This window comes from Nerophis lumbriciformis, linkage group LG17 (genome assembly GCF_033978685.3).
Source record: "Nerophis lumbriciformis linkage group LG17, RoL_Nlum_v2.1, whole genome shotgun sequence".
Lineage (NCBI taxonomy): Eukaryota > Metazoa > Chordata > Actinopteri > Syngnathiformes > Syngnathidae > Nerophis > Nerophis lumbriciformis.
In genome coordinates, this window is record NC_084564.2 from 23,043,229 (window position 1) to 23,060,326 (window position 17,098).

At 40.8% G+C, this 17,098-nt stretch overlaps 1 protein-coding gene across 1 annotated transcript in view; it reads right to left on the minus strand.

Annotated features, from left to right (window-relative positions):
• Positions 1 to 8,505: 8,505 nt before the first annotated feature.
• The window catches only part of bmp16 (bone morphogenetic protein 16), a 30,894-nt gene continuing 22,301 nt past the window's right edge, over positions 8,506 to 17,098 (minus strand). Inside the window, exons 2-3 of the mRNA XM_061972788.2 lie at positions 16,333 to 16,685; positions 8,506 to 11,807 (exon numbers count right to left, since the gene is read on the minus strand). Coding sequence (XP_061828772.2) covers positions 10,837 to 11,807; positions 16,333 to 16,678 — 1,317 coding nt within the window. The 5' untranslated portion in view covers positions 16,679 to 16,685 and the 3' untranslated portion in view covers positions 8,506 to 10,836. The remainder of the gene's footprint in view (positions 11,808 to 16,332; positions 16,686 to 17,098) is intronic.

Below are 17,098 nucleotides of genomic sequence, written 5' to 3' on the forward strand. Positions count from 1 at the left end.
AAGTAACTATTTAGTTACTTATTTTTTTCTTCTTTTTCTTTTAAGGCTCCCATTAATGCCTTTTTAGCCTTCATTTCAGTACTGTTATTGCACTGGAGAATAATACAATCTGTTGATCAACTTGACATGCATTTGCATCACTGAACTCTGCTAAGCGATGTGGTCTGCATACAACACACAAAGACAAAGATATGTTTCAAAGGGCCAATTTATTTTAGGCCAGAACAATTGACAAAACTATTTTAAATAGCTGGAAGATAATGGCACTTTAACTTTAACTTTAAGTAGATAGGATCTTTGATCCAAGACACAACTTACATTTAACTACAATGTTATTTTCTTTGTGCTCGACAAAAGAAAAGTATTGAGAATGTCTCCATGTTAAGAAACTCGACTTCTGGCTTCGCCATGATGTCTTGTTAGTTGTTATGAGAGTAGCGTATGTGTGTGTGTGTGTGTGTTTGGCCCTTTAAGATATGACAGCATGTGAGGTGAGTGACGTCAGTGAGTGAGTGGGCGAGAGAGGTGACGGAGTGGCAACAGTGAGTGCGTGCAGGTGCTCTAGCTTGGTGGATGGCCACCTGCAAGACACCAATAAAGTCACAAAGTTGCAACAAACCGCCGGCCTCGTCATTCACCCTCGAGTCCGGAGCTGTAAAGACCCACTGCCAGGTAAAGTGAAAGTTGTTAGCCCCGAAGTACATGGGCCCTGGAGGAACGTCTCCCCTGCGCTCCTCGACTACGGTCTCCCCCCCGCCTCCACCCACACAAAGCACGCCTTTTATTTTCCTTGTGACACAGAAGGACGACACCGCAACACTCCAATAAAACACACTCAGATCTTCTGTTTCTAGACAATACTACATAAAAAATAGTTACAAAGTAACGCGTTAGTCCCCACACTGGTTACTAGTAAAAGCAACAGTGTTAGTAGTGGCGTTATTCAGAATACTGTCAATAACACAGCTCAATAAGACATTGGTGACCATTGTAAGCGACGTGGAATGACAGCCCAGGGCACACAATGCTAACAACACAGAATACTAACAACACGGCTAATGATCGTAGCAGATTTTTGCAGAACAACACAAGCCCATGGTTTCAGCACATGGAAACTCTGTTCTAACTTAGAGGAATTACCCAGAAAGTGATGAAGTATTTTCATGTTGTGGCCGTGTTGTAGTGGCCGGGTGACAGCCAATGACGCTCGGAGGATCCTTCGGGCTACTGGTAAGTACTGTGATTTACAGTAGAACACACTCAAGGCTACTACACTATGTTGGGTGAAATGAGTGTAAACGTAACTATATGGGTGTTATTTCATGTTTAGAGGGCTCTTATTATGTTAAGAAAAAACATATGTAGAAGGTTGTAAACAACTATCTTGCAGAAATTATTTTACTGCAGACAGGCCTGACACCAATTGGCCGCAATAAACAACGGACAAATGTAACAACGCTGACATGCAGGCTGTTTTTTTTTAAATAAATAAAAAATCCCTAGTACAGGTTTTGAAAATGAAAAATATCAAAATGGTGCCTGCATCCTTTGATTTTTTAGTATGCAGATCTGAGTAGAAGAAGTTGCTAAATTCCAGCATCAAGGCTATATTTTGCCAAACACACTTCTGATTCACTATTATGGAACCAAAGAAACTTATTTTAAATTGTTCAGAAAAAATACTTTGAGATTTGACCATGAATATGCAAAGCAGCACTACCAATTTCCTTGGAACTTTGAGCAAACTACACTAGCTTCATCTGAGACTTTGCTGGTATTGATGATAAAAAATTACCTAATTCCGTCCACGTCATCATCCTCTCCGTCCTCCCTCATGCATACCTGGAGAATATCACAGATAAGGACAAACACCTGTTCTGAACTGTCCTCTCAGATCAGTCACCTGCATGATTTATGGAATTGGGGAAAGGTGTTAGTCCAGGTTGACTGGGTCAATGCTGCAGCCTCGAACATGATGATCCTCACCCGACAAGATAAGCCCGCTCAGTCGTGCTGCGTCTTGGTGCTCCACGACCTTTCACCTTTTTGAATCTACTGGAAGAGCTCCCATGAGATGTAGAGAATGAGAGAGAAAACATGTTTTGAAAGAGCCTCAAGGAAGAAAATGAGCATTTAACCTCTCAACGTTCAATATATTCTTTATTTACTACAATTTAAAAATGTCCGATTGTTAAATAGCAGCTCGTACAAGGATATAATGGATGTTGAAGGGGCCGTACTATTTTTGTGTGGGATGGTTTTGTATTATCCAATGTGAATTAGCATGGAGCTAGTGCATTTTTCAAAAGTAAAGCCTTTACTGTACTTTCGAGCACATATCCCTGCTTTGTTGTGTTGAAAGGTTGTAACTAGAGATGTCCGATAATATCGGCCGATAAATGCTTTAAAATGTAATATCGGTAATTATCGGTATAGGTTTCAAAAAGTAAAATTTATGACTTTTTAAAACGCCGCTGTACGGAGTGGTACACGGACGTAGGGAGAACAGAATACAGAGCGCCAATAAACCTTAAAGGCACTGCCTTTGCGTGCCGGCCCAATCACATAATATCTACGGCTTTTCACACACACAAGTGAATGCAAGGCATACTTGGTCAACAGCCGTACAGGTCACACTGAGGGTGGCCGTATAAACAACTTTAATACTGGTACAAATATGCGCCATGCTGTGCCCACACCAAACAAGAATGACAAACACATTTAACACAACATAAACACAACAGAACAAATACCCAGAACCCCTTGCAGCACTAACTCTTCCTGGACGCTACAATATACACCCCCGCTACCCCCCTCACCTCCACACACACACACACACCTCAACCCTGCCCCCCCAACCTCCTCATGCATGTCCCAAATTCCAAGCTGCTGTTTTGAGGCATGTTAAAAAAAAAGAATGCACTTTGTGACTTCAATAATAAATATGGCAGTGCCATGTTGGCATTTTTTTCCATAACTTGAGTTGATTTATTTTGGAAAACCTTGTCACATTGTTTAATGCATCCAGCGGGGCATCACAACAAAATTAGGCATAATAATGTGTTAATTCCACGACTGTATATATCGGTATCGGTTGATATCGGAATCGGTAATTAGGAGTTGGACAATATCGGAATATCGGACATCGGCAAAAAAGCCATTATCGGACATCTCTAGGTGTAACATTACCAGTGCTTGACTGCTCGTTTCCTCGCCAACTGCTTGAGTCTGTGACGTGACGTCACGTGCAAAACAAAGGCAGCACAATACAGTCCTGTTTGATTTCATGTGAATTGGTACCCGGTCGTCTGACAGAATTTGGTCGGTACCTATAAAAGTACCAAATTCGGCACCCATCATAGGATCATGAATCAAAGGACAAGAACAGAAAATGATTCTCCCAAAATAACAAAAATGTTTGCTGTATTTTGGTGGATTTGTCCATTTGTATGCTAGCAGGCTACTTCCTGGTTCACGGAGACAAATGGACCGTACTATGTTTTATTTTATGGGGCAGGGAACAGTATCTTCATAACTCAAAAAAATAAAATCATGTTTGATTGATTGATTGAAACTTTTATTAGTAGATTGCACAGTACAGTACATATTCAGTACAATTGACCACTAAATGGTAACACCCGAATAAGTTTTTCAACTTGTTTGAATCGAGGTCCACGTTAATCAATTCATGATAAACCAAAGTTAAAAAAATAAAAAATTCCCATGCGTCATCTTTGTTTGCAAGTGGGTCTTGTTGTTAGCCAGCAGAGGTTACTTCCTGCTTCATGGTGCATGAATCAAGTCAACTGGGCAGTTCTGTGACGGTTTTTTCAAATTCTTAACTTGAAGTGCAAAAAAACAAAGACTAATAAACTAATTTGTCCGTCCGTATGTGAATAGGCTACTTCCTAGTGAATGGACTGCTGCATTCTGATTTCCGGGGAAGGTGGCTAATTGTTCAATTACGACTACAGATAATACATTTATTTTACTCATTAGTTAGCAGGCTGCTTACCATTTGCATTATGGGTATCTCACAATTGAAGTGTTGATGGCGAGAGGGCGCTAATATTCCTGTGTGTTTTAAGCATTACATCGTCCTCCCACCTCCAAAGACATGCACCTGGGGATAGGTTGATTGGCAACACTAAATTGACCCTGTGTGTGAATGTGAGTGTGAATGTTGTCTGTCTATCTGTGTTGGCCCTGCGATGAGGTGGCGACTTGTCCAGGGTGTACCCCGCCTTCCGCCCAAATGCAGCTGAGATAGGCTCCAGCGCCCCCCACGACCCCGAAAGGGACAAGCGGTAGAAAATGGATGGATGGATGGATGGATCCCCCCCATCATACAGCTTTTAGTACAGGGGTGTCAAACTGATTTTCACTGAGGGCCACATGGCTTGTAACAGTGAGTAATAAATGAATATAAATGTATAAGGATTCGCCTTGAGATGTTATTATACAATTGGACATGCATTTGATCATTAAATCATTTTTTTACGTTCTCTATAGACCAGTGTTTTTCAACCTTTTTTGAGCCAAGGCACATTTTTTGCGTTGAAAAAATCCGGAGGTACACCACCAGCAGAAATCATTAAAAAATTAAACTCAGTTGTCAGTAAAAAGTCGTTGTCGCAATTGTTGGATATGACTTTAAACCATAACCAAGCATGCATCACTATAGCTCTTGTCTCCAAGTAGGTGTACTGTCACCGCCTGTCACATCGCACCGTGATTTATTTTGAGTTTTTTGCTGTTTTCCTGTGTGTAGTGTTTTAGTTCTTGTCTTGTGCTCCTATTTTGGTGTTTTTTTGTCTTTTTTTGTATTTTCCTGTAGCAGTTTCATGTCTTCCTTTGAGCGATATTTCCCGCATCTACTTTGTGTTACTAATCAAGAATATTTCAGTGGTTTTTATCCTTCTTTGTGGGGACATTGTTGATTGTCATGTCACGTTCGGATGTACATCGTGGACGCCATCTTTGCTCCACAGTAAGTCTTTGCTGTCGTCCAGCATTTTGTTTTTGTTTACTTTGTAGTAGTTTTAGTTTTGTTCTGCATAGCCTACCCTAAGCATCAATACCTTTTCTTAGGGGCACTCACCTTTTGTTTATTTTTGGTTTAAGAATGCCTCCTGCTGTTTCCCGCTGTTTCTGACATCTACAAAGCAATTAGCTACCGGCTGCCACCTACTGATATGGAAGAGTATTACACGGTTACTCTGCCGAGCTCTAGACAGCACAGACACTCAACAACAACACATCATTTGCAGACTATAATTACTGGTTTGAAAAACAAATTTTTAACCCAAATAGGTGAAATTAGATCATCTCCCACGGCACACCAGACTGTATCTCACGGCACACCTGTGTGCCTCGGCACAGTGGTTGAAAAACACTGCTGTAGACAGTCATTTTACCGTAGAATTTACAGTGTTTTCTTACAGCAAATTTCTATAAATGTAAAAATGGTAAAATTCTGGCGACCGAGAGGCTATTTTTTATATATATACGGTTGTTATTGTTCTATTGTGAATTACTGTACATGGAAAAACGGTACAACTGTTTTTTACGGCAAAATTCTGACGGCAGAGCAGACAGTTTTGATTTTTTTTTTTTTTTACCTATTGTCATTTTTACAGTGTACAATTGAATGGATAACTCACTTTAAAAGTATAAGTCAATCAGATATTTATTTTATTTTAAAAAAGTGTAATGTATGAAAATATATTTTTTATTTCATTATTAGGAAACACGAATAATAACTAATAAATGTTATTATTACAGATTAGTGTTGTCCCAATACCAATATTTTGGTACTGGTACTGAAATTATTTTGATACTTTTCGGTACTTTTCTAAATAAAGGGGACCACAAAAAATTGCATTATTGGCTTTATTTTAACAAAAAATCTTATGGTACATTAAACATATGTTTTTTATTGCAAGTTTGTACTTTTCAGAGGCAATATAGTACCAAATATGATTCATTAGTATCGCGGTACTATATTCATACCGGTATACCGTACAACCCTATTACAGATTACAACTACTTTCAAACCTAAGTTCATACCAATTTAACTAACATTACATTATGAACATTAACAAAATTATTATTACAGATTCATTGATAAGTACTTTCCCTTTCTAAATTCATACACATTTAATTAAATTATTCAATAATATGTAATATTTCTTACATTATTAGAGAATATTAAAATTTAATATACCGGGTATATGCAATTGCATGCAGTACAAGTATGTTTTCAGTCAAAACAGAAAGAAGGAAAACATTTAGTAAAAAAAAAAGATAATTTACGAGACTTTCGTGGGCCACAATTGATGTGGCGGGCTAGATCTGGCCCCCAGGCCTTGAGTTTGACACAAGTTTTAGTTTGTATCTTTTAGTGTTTTTAGCTATTGATAGCGATTTGGCCTGTGGTAACAGCAATATGACTGCAAATTGTCATACCTATTTCATCAATAGGGACTAGCGATGTAATGGTCACTGGTACTAATAACAAAACGTGCTAGAACTCTCAACGGTCAGTATTATTGTTTCAAATTGTGAATGATAACCGCATTTTGATAAAGACACTGACTGGTGATACTGCTCATTTTATGGAGAAGCAAACTAGCCCCTAATTTCTAGTTAGCGAACAGATAGCGCTCGTAGTGCCCCAATTAGTGGCACTACGAGTGTTTCTTTTATTCATTGCAACATTTGTATCTTTTTTTAGGATCCATATGCAGGGTCTTACAGGGTCACTAAGTTTTTAAGGTTGCAGAATGAAATAGGTCGACTATAGCTAATCTTGTGTATACAGTAGGGTTGTACAGTATACCGGTATTAGTATAGTACCGCGATACTAATGAATCACATTCGGTACTATACCGCCTCTAAAAAGTACCGGTCCCCCGTCCCTCTGCGGGGGTCGAGCAGATGAGCATGTTCGGCAGCGCACAATCACGGAGTACTTACAAGCAGACACAGTGTGTAGACAGAAAAGGGAGAACGGACGCAGTTTGGCTTAAAAACTAACGATAAAGGTGAAGTTATAACACTGAAACGCCCTCAGGAAGAGGTGCTTTAAGACATGGCTAGCTAGCTAGCGGCTAAAGCCCCAGTCGGCAGTGTTTTAGCTACTTCTAAATCACTAATCCTCGCCTCCATGGCGACAAATAAAGTACGTTTTTTACAAGTATCATCTCTGCAGGACGAGGAATACACACCGTAGCTCACCAACATCCACTGTAATGATACCAAGTACGAGAGTGTATCTAGTCGATACTACTATGATTACGTCAATATATTTTGGCATCACAACATCTTCTGTTGTTTAAAAAAAAATTTGATTATGTTTATAAACTCAGGAAATATGTCCCTGAACACATGAGGACTTTGAATATGACCAATGTTTGATCCTGTAACGACTTGGTATCGGATTGATACCCAAATGTGTGGTATCATCCAAAACTAATGTAAAGTATCAAACAGAAGAATAAGTAATTATTACATTTTAACAGAAGTGTAGATAGAACATGTTAAAAGTGAAAGTAAGCAGATATTAACAGTAAATGAACAAGTAGATTAATAATTAATTTTCTACCACTTGTCCTTAATAATGTAGACAAAATAATAGAATGGAAAATAAGACAATATGTTACTGCATATGTCAGCAGACTAAATTAGGAGCCTTTGTTTGTTTACTTACTACTAAAAGACAAGTTGTCTGGTATGTTCACCATTTTATTTAAGGACAAACTTGCAATAAGAAACATATGTTTAATGTACTGTAAGATGTGTTGTTAAAATAAAGCCAATAATTAATTTTTTTGTGGTCCACTTTATTTAGAAAAGTATCTAAATAATTTTGGTACCGGTATCGGGACAACACTAGTATGTACTGTTTAACACCAATCACCAGAGCATACAAAATTGATTTGAAGCTGCTGACTTGAAAAGATGAGCTAGACGGATGAAATGAGCGCTAGAATAAGGGATGGTTGTTGGTGAAAGAGGAGGAAGTGAGCGAAGGCTTAGGAAATGGAGAAGGGTGGATAATGGAAGAGAAAAAGTCAGAGGTTATCAGGCGGCCAGTAAGTGAGCCATGATGTGTCATAAATGAAATGTACTGCCAATGATACACTATGTAATGTATAAAATATCTTAAAAAAACATATTTGACACTTGTTATGTCTCCTGACATCAAAACTTGTTTGTTTCTTTTTTTTAAATAGAGCACGGACCTACCTGTCATTTTGTACGCGATAAGACTACTTCCTAGTTGAGGTAGGACATAACTGTACCATGTGGTAGTTTAGGGCGGGGCTATAGGGCGGGGCTATGGGGCGGGGTTATGGGGCGGGGCTATGGGGCGGGGTTATGGGGCGGGGCTAACGTACAATGACTCAAAGAAAAAAAGCATGAATAAATGGCAACAAAAGGCTGCGGGATATAAAATAAAAGCCTTTAAAAAAAAAAAAAGTCCCACCACAGCTGTTCTGTTTGTTTTCTTTATTGGAGGCATATTTTGGAACATCTTACAAGCCGTTGCTTTTTATGAAGACAGAAATATGCGACACTGAAAAACGATTAGCTCAGCAGAAAACACGTCCGAGGCCCTCGTTTGAAAGGCACAATATTTCTCATATCAATCTTCCTTTTTTTTTTTTTTTTGCTGCTGTTGTTGGCACATGCAGACACAGCGAACAAGACACCTGTGGTTACACACTGGAGTAGCGACAATACACACACTTGTTAGTTTGTTGTCGAGCTCTAAAGGCGACACGTACTCACACTGTTGTATGTTGGACACTGGACACACTTCACAAGTAAAAGCCAAAACTTATGTATTAACTCAGGTCTTCCTGTGTGTGCATGTTTTTGTTTTTGTGTGTGTTTTTTTTTAAATATCATCAAGATTAAATACACTACATTTTTAAATACACACCCTTTAAGTTAGAATTGCAGTGGATTAAATTGAATCACAACACGTCTGTAAAGAAATGTATGAAAAGTCTTCAGTTTAAATAATAATGTAGTGTGGAAGAGTAGCAGTACATTCAAACAATAGTGTCAGCATTGTTGATATGTTTTTTTTTGTTTTTGTTTTTTTAAATAGCTTGTGACTTAATGGTGCGTTCAGGGACAGTCCTTGTAGTCAGCACCCTTCCTTCTTCTTGGTAGTTTCTGCAAATATTGCAGCAACCACGTCGTCGCGTAAAGTTACGATGCCGTGCTCTTATTGCTAATGGCGTTACTCATCGCTGCAAAACAAAAGTCACGGTGATGTGTCGCCCTGTTTCCACTGCATGGTACCTTCTCGGCTCTCCTCACTTTGGCAAAAGTAGGTACTATCACTACTACTCCTAGTACCCGACTGGTCATGAAGACTATCAACACACAATGTCACTGTGTCTTATGTCGGCAGTATAATACTCCACAGTCTCCACTTTGCTGCAAAGTTCCCTCAGCCTCCTCTCTGAAATGTTTTATTTGACTGCGAATGAAGAAAATAAACACTGTGTTCAGCTTAGGATGTTGTAGTGAATATGCTGTATCTCCAAGGTAGCAACTCTGCTGCAACAGCCTATTTTCTTGTTGCCCTCAGTCTCCGCTTGGATATACTGTATATATATTTTTTTTAATCAATGATCAATCAATTGAAGTATCATACTCCACAGTCTAAACTCTGCTCCAAAAGCCTGTTTTTTTGTTGTTGCCCTCAGTCTCCTCTTGGATATTTTACTTTGTTTAATTGCTGCGCTAAACACCATTGGCTCCACTCTGCTATAACAGCCTGTTTTCTTGCTGCCTTCTATCTTCTCTTGGATATTTATTTTCTATTAACTATCAACTGCAGTTTTATACTCCACAGTCTCCACTCTGCTGCAACAGCCCGTTCTTGCTGCTCTGAGTCTCCTCTTGGATATTTTTTTTTTTAACCAATAATCTATCAACTGAAGTAATATACTCCACAGTCTAAACTCTGCTCCAAAACCCCCATTTTTTTTGTTGCCCTCAGTCTCCTCTTGGATATTTTACTTTGTTTAATTGCTGCGCTAAACTCCATTGGCTCCACTCTGCTACAACAGCCTGTTTTCTTGCTGCCTTCAATCTTCTCTTGGATACTTATTTTCTATTAACTATCAACTGCAGTTTCATACTCCACAGTCTCCACTCTGCTGCAACAGCCCGTTCTTGCTGCTCTGAGTCTCCTCTTGGATATATATATTTTTTCGATCAACAATTTTACAACTGCAGAATTGTACTCCAGAGTCTCCACAGAGCTGCAAAGATCTGTTCTCTTGCTGCAGTTTTTCCAGTTACATTTTGTTTTCTAAAATAAACACAATGTAATTGTGTTTTATAATCTGGATGCTGCAGGGTTACACTCTAAAGTCTCCACTTTGCTGCAGAAGTCCGTTTTCTTGGGGCCCTCAGTCTCCTTTCACATATTTTCTTTTGTCAAAATTTTACTTCTACAATGTATCGGTGTTTTAATCTCTGGCTGCTACAGTGAAGCTTCTGTTTTCTTGCTGCCCTCAGTCTCCTCTTGGATAAAAATGTGTCTAACTTCAACACATAGAGAAAACCTTTGTTTTCCTGCATTTTTTGTTAACATGTCTCCTTCTGACTGATGCGTTCAATGCGGCGGGACACTGAGCCGAGACAGTAACATGCAATGGAAAAGCGACGTAATGTTTTACGATGATTTCGCATTGTTTGACAAAAACCTCATGCTCTCATTTCCCCGTCGCTGGTGAGGCAAAATTAAACGATGAGCTGCTTGATTCTCATGCTGCTCGAACTTTCACCGTCCCGCCATCCAGCACGCTACCGGCAGCCGCATCCCTCCACCACCATGTCCTGGTAGTTCTTCAGCACCACTCGGTCCTGCGGGTCCAGGTAGAGCAGGGCGATGGGGCTGAGGGAGGTGGGCACGCAGCAAGCCCGCGGCACGGCCCCGTTCACCGAGTTGACCAGCGTCTGCACCATGGCGTGGCTGGAGGAATTCATGTGGTCGGCCAGGGGGAAGCGGCACTCCCCGAGGCAGAAGAAGGCGTCGTAGCCGCTCGGCGCGATGATCCACTTGTGCCAGCCCACGTCGTTAAAATCGACATAGAGCGGATGGCGGCGGCATCTGTTACGGGAAAGGCGTTTAAGCTTCGCGGCCCTCCCACCGTTTCGTTTTACCCTTCCGCTTTCACTTCCTGTATCACCCCCCAAACTTGTGTTTTTAACCCACTTTTGGTCTCTATTCCAGCTTTTGCTCTTCTCTCTTGTCCCTTTCCTGCCTCTCATCCTCTGGACCCCACTGAGGTTCCTCCTATGTTTGACCAAAGGCTCTCCACGCCCGTCATGACTATAAGTTACAAGGAGGGGTCGCTCCTGGGCCCAGCTGTGCTCGTCTTGCCCCACAGACCTGCACACCCTCAGGTGACCCCCCTGGCGTCCCTCCCCTTCCACCTGGGCCGAGGAGCTGCTGTTCTCGGGTATGACCTCCAGGAGGAAGCCCAGATGGCCAGCGCCATTGAGGGCCAAATCAAAGAGCTCTGCGTTCAGGCTAAACGCTTCCCAGAGGTTGCTAGATTTCTGCCTTTGAGGGCCGGCGGCCAGTATTCTTGTCTCTAGCAGTGTGGGTCGGGGGTCCTCGTGGTGCTCTGAGAGGTACAGGTTCAGTCTGAGGTTGGTTCCGGCCATGCGGAGGAGGCGCAGCTCAGCGGAGAGCACCTTCTCATCCTGCGGGATGGAGGAGATATTGAAGGAGATGTGCAGCCGTCTGTGGTCCTCTGCTGTGAGGGGCTCTAGAAGGACAGAAACAACAATCATTATTATTAGTTTAGTTTATTAGTTTAGTTTTTTTTCCTTCGGTCAGGGGTCAACAAAATAAACAAACAGTTTTACATAAACTGTACTTTCATAAATTTAAAATTTTGCAGACCGAAAGGGTTTAGGCTGAAGTTGAACACTTATTGCGCCTAACCCTATAAACAATGTCAAATACAAGATGAGCTTCCTAAAAATATGATATTTCCTTTGCACAACATATTATAAATACATCTTGTACACAACATAAATACTGTTCAATTATATACACAGTAAAGACATGTGAAATATCCCTGTACACGTGTTAGTTGAACCTTTGTACCAATTACATACTATCCATCCATCCATCCATTTTCTACCGCTTATTCCCTTTGGGGTCGCGGGGGGCGCTGGAGCCTATCTCAGCTACAATCGGGCGGAAGCCGGGGTACACCCTGGACAAGTCGCCACCTTATCGCAGGGCCAACACAGATAGACAGACAACATTCACACTCACATCCACACACTAGGGCCAATTTAGTGTTGCCAATCAACCTATCCCCAGGTGCATGTCTTTGGAGGCGGGAGGAAGCCAGAGTGCCTGGAGGGAACCCACGCAGTCACGGGGAGGACATGCAAACTCCACACAGAAAGATCCCGAGCCCGGGATTGAACCCAAGACAACTCAGGACCTTCGTATTGTGAGGCAGATGCACTAACCCCTCTTCCACCGTGCTGCCCATTATATACTATATACAAACAATTATACTTCCATTATTATTTACATCCAACATTTAGTTTGTAATTAACATCAATCATAGTATTAACTACTGTGTTGATTCAAGAGTTATATATTTTTCCAAGACATTGGTCTTAAAGTGTTTTTTAAATGTGTGAATGGAACTGGAACATTTTAAGGAATCATCCAAACTGTTCCACTGATGAACCCCCCTGACAGAAACACATCTACTTTTTATAGTATTTATTTCTAAGTAACATTTGCTTTTATTCTACTTTTTTCCTATTAATGTCATCAATAATACCTATTTTTAACTCTCTTAATAAGATACATATTTAACGTACAATCATTGCTTCACTAACATTTTTTTTTTTACATATTCTTAAGTGAAACTATTGATATACTTTTTAAATTACCGTATTTTCCGGACCATAGGGCGCACGGGATTATAAGGCACACTGCCGATGAATGGTCTATTTTCGATCTTTTTTCATATATAAGGCGTTTGTATTGTTTACATTTCTACTGATACTACTACCAAATAGCAAATTGGTTCTCCTGAAACGGTGCAAGGGCTTAAAAAGTGCCCGACCCAGTACTAGAAAATAGGTAACATACACATTTTGCAGTGCTAGTTGAACTGAATAATGTAAAACAAACAAAAGCAGTAGTAGAGTAATACATAAGATGAAAAAAATACAAAAAGAAGTTTAATTAGCATAAGAAGCTGAAGCAGAATCATATGCATCAACATAATCATCGGGAAAAAAATAGCTATAAGAGGCAACAGAAATAGACACAAAAGTATAAAAAGCAGAAACATACAAAAAAAAGCAGTAATTCATGAGAGGGAAATCATGAGAAAAATATAAATTTTTATTTTGCACTTACCCATTTTTTTAATCAAGTACCGTATTTTCCGGACCATAGGGTGCGCCGGAGTATAGGGCGCACTGCCAATTAATGGTCTATGTTCGATCTTTTTTCATATAAAAGGCGCACCCGATTACAGGGCGCATTAAAGTGTTCATATTATTATAATTTTTTTCTAAATGTAAAAGACTTCCTTGTGGTCTACATAACATGTAATGGTGGTTCTTTGGTCAAAATGTTGCATAAATTATGTTTTACAGATCATTTTCAAGCCGCTTTCTGACAGTCGCTTCCGGATGCGCCGTTTTGTGGGCGGTCTTATTTACGTGGCTCACCTTCGACAGCGTCTTCTCCCCGTCATCTTTGTTGCAGCGGTGTAGCGTGCAAGGACGGGCGTGGAAGAAGTGTCAAAAGATGGAGCTAACTGTTTTAATGACATTCAGACTTTACTTAAATCAATAACGGAGCAGCATCTCCTCATCCAGAAACAACAACAACGCCAGAAATGTGTCCCGTGAAAAATCCTTCGACTGGAACTCTCTAATGACTAAAGTTCATTGGGTGAATAATGCAAACTCACTACACCGGTATGTTTTAGTGCTTTCATGGCGAGTTTACAGACATATCTAAGTAAGAACTTTACACTACATTATATTAGAAATTGCAACAGCGGAGGATGAATGTCCCATAACAAGAAGATGGAGAAAAAGAAGAAGCTTATCGACTACGGTGTTGGCACGGACTACAAAGGCATACGCGTGCTATTTTTCAGGATTTATGTAGATCCCAAATACAGATCAGCAGGTACCAGAAGGTAAGAGTAGTTACTTTTGCATAATATTGTGAAACAAAACACCAGATAATATGTCTTACCTTATACACACACCATAATAATACTCGTATGTTTAATGCGCCGACAATCCATCAAGCGGTGCAGCTTCATAGCTTACCAAATTTGTACTAAAACCGCACCGTGTGTAATGTTCTATGTTTTCAATGGAACATATAATATGTTGGTGTTGTTTACTTGAGTCATATTGCCATCATATTGCAGTTTACACGTATCTCGTGTTTGACTGCCATCTACTGGTCACACTTATCATTACACCATGTACCAAATAAAATAGCTTTGAAGTCGGTAAGCAAAACCAGAATTATTCCGTACATTATGCGCACCGGGTTATAAGGCGCACTGTCGAGTTTTGAGAAAAAAAATAATTTTTAGTTGCGCCTTATAGTCCGGAAAATACGGTAACTAAAACGTAATTTCATGCATGTATTGTAATAAAACAAATTCATCCGAAAAATTATTTTTATTGCAAAATAACAAATGTAACATTAGTAAAATATATATTTCTTAATCCAAGTATGACTGTTTACAAGCCCAGCACTAACACTGCATGCCACAGGGGACAATGAAAATGTCTGAGGAAATTTGCCATCATATTCTCATCGGTACATGAGGTACATCGGTACATCGGTACACTCTCCCCCACCCCGCTGGTGTTCCTGGGATTAAAGGCCTCACCTTTTCTGCTCCAAACATATTGCTGGGTATTGTGGCCAATCAGCTCAATTTTTGTTTCGTCTGACCACATATCTTTCCTCCAGAAGGTCTTATATTTGCCCATGTGATGTCAGATGAAACACAAATTGAACTGTTTGGCCACAATACCCAGTAATATGTTTGGAGGAGAAAAGGACCAAACTTCATGAATGTTTTTTGTGACCAACAAGTATGTGCTCCAATCACTCTATCACAAATAAGAGTTGTAGAAATGATTGGAAACTCAAGACAGCCATGACATTATGTCCTTCACGAGTGTATGTAAACTTTTGACCAACATCCATCCATCCATCCATTTTCTACCGCTTATTCCCTTCGGGGTCGCGGGGGGCGCTGGAGCCTATCTCAGCTACAATCGGGCGGAAGGAGGGGTACACCCTGGATTGACCACGACTATGATAATTAAATGTTTTTATTACATCTGTACACATATGTATTATATAAAACATGATTTATTCTGCGTTTCCTCACGCTGTACATACTATACAGTCATGTGAAAAATGAGACCACCAGGGGGTGTCCTCATTTTTATTAAAGACATGTGTGGCGCCCCCTATGAGTTGTGCTCAAAATGCTTTAAATAAGACATACTAGCATACCTGTAATACCGATATTTTGTTATGAATAGACAAAATATCAACGACTTATGAGCAATTAGCCGCTAAGTTCCACTTGAGTTCCTACTCAGTGGCCTAGTGGTTAGAGTGTCCGCCCTGAGATCGGTAGGTTGTGAGTTAAAACCCCGGCCGAGTCATACCAAAGACTATAAAAATGGGACCCATTACCTCCCTGCTTGGCACTCAGTATCAAGGGTTGGAATTGGCGGTTAAATCACCAAAAATGATTCCCGAACGCGGCACAGCTGCTGCCCAATGCTTCCCTCACCTCCCAGGGGGTGATCAAGGGGATGGGTCAAATGCAGAGGACAAATTTCACCACACCTAGTGTGTGTGTGTGACAATCATTGGTACTTTAACTTAACTTTAACTTAACTTGTGTTGCTGCAAAGATGCTTTGTTTGATGGCGGCCACGTTTTTTTCAAGTGCGTCGGTAAAAGTCTGTTTGACTTATGGGGTTAAAATTTGCCACTATGTGGTGTATTTGTCAATTTTGACACATTTACACCATCTTTAGTTCAGAGGTTCAAGAGTAGAAGAGTTACACCATGGGGTGTCTTAATTTTTTCACCTGACCTCTTATCTAAGAGTGTTTGGATTCGGTGTCATAAATTCCAGCCATTGTAGATAAAATCGAACACACAAAGCTTGCATAAGAGAGTCTAAAGGTCTTTTGTTTACTATTACACTTGAAATTGCATGGCGTCATGCTGTAGCAAAAACTTACCAGTGTGATGAAAGCTGCGTACGGTATTGGCCTGCTGCACGTGGTGACTGGGGAAGCTGAAAGAGGCATCCTCCAATAGGTGGTACTGCTGCTGTTGGAAGCGGTACAGATCCATGAGGTACCTCGGGACCGGCACTCCGGGCCGAGGATTAGGCTGAGACTGCAGGCCCAGGCGGCTCAGCAGGAGGTTCTGGAGGGTCCGGGTCAGGCCGGGTTCCGGGTAGGAGGTTGGAGCGGGGTGTGATGGCGTGCCATTGTCGATAATGTCGCCAGTGTCACCGTGGCGACTTGACGTGGCTTGAGGTAGCAGCAGGACCATGAGGAGCAGAAGGTTAGCAGGGAGCATGGTGGACCTGGGGGGGGAGGGATTTCAAACAGAGTGTTATGAGGGCTGTGAGTTCAATGAATATCAAAGGTTGAACCGGAATATGTGGAAAAATAAACCCGCAAAGAGGACGTGTTGGGAGTGTGAAGTTGATACTCAGTGGCCTTATGGTTAGAGTGTCCGCCCTGAGATTGGTAGGTTGTGAGGTCGAGTCATACCAAAGACTATAAAAATGGGACCCATTACCTCCCTGCTTGGCACTCAGCATCAAGGGTTGGAATTGGGGGTTAAATCACCAAAAATTATTCCCGGGCACAGCCACCGCTGCTGCTCACTGCTCCCCTCACCTCCCAGGAGGTGAACAAGGGGATGGGTCAAATGCAGAGGACAAATTTCAGCACACCTAGTGTGTGTGTGACAATCATTGGTACTTTAACTTTA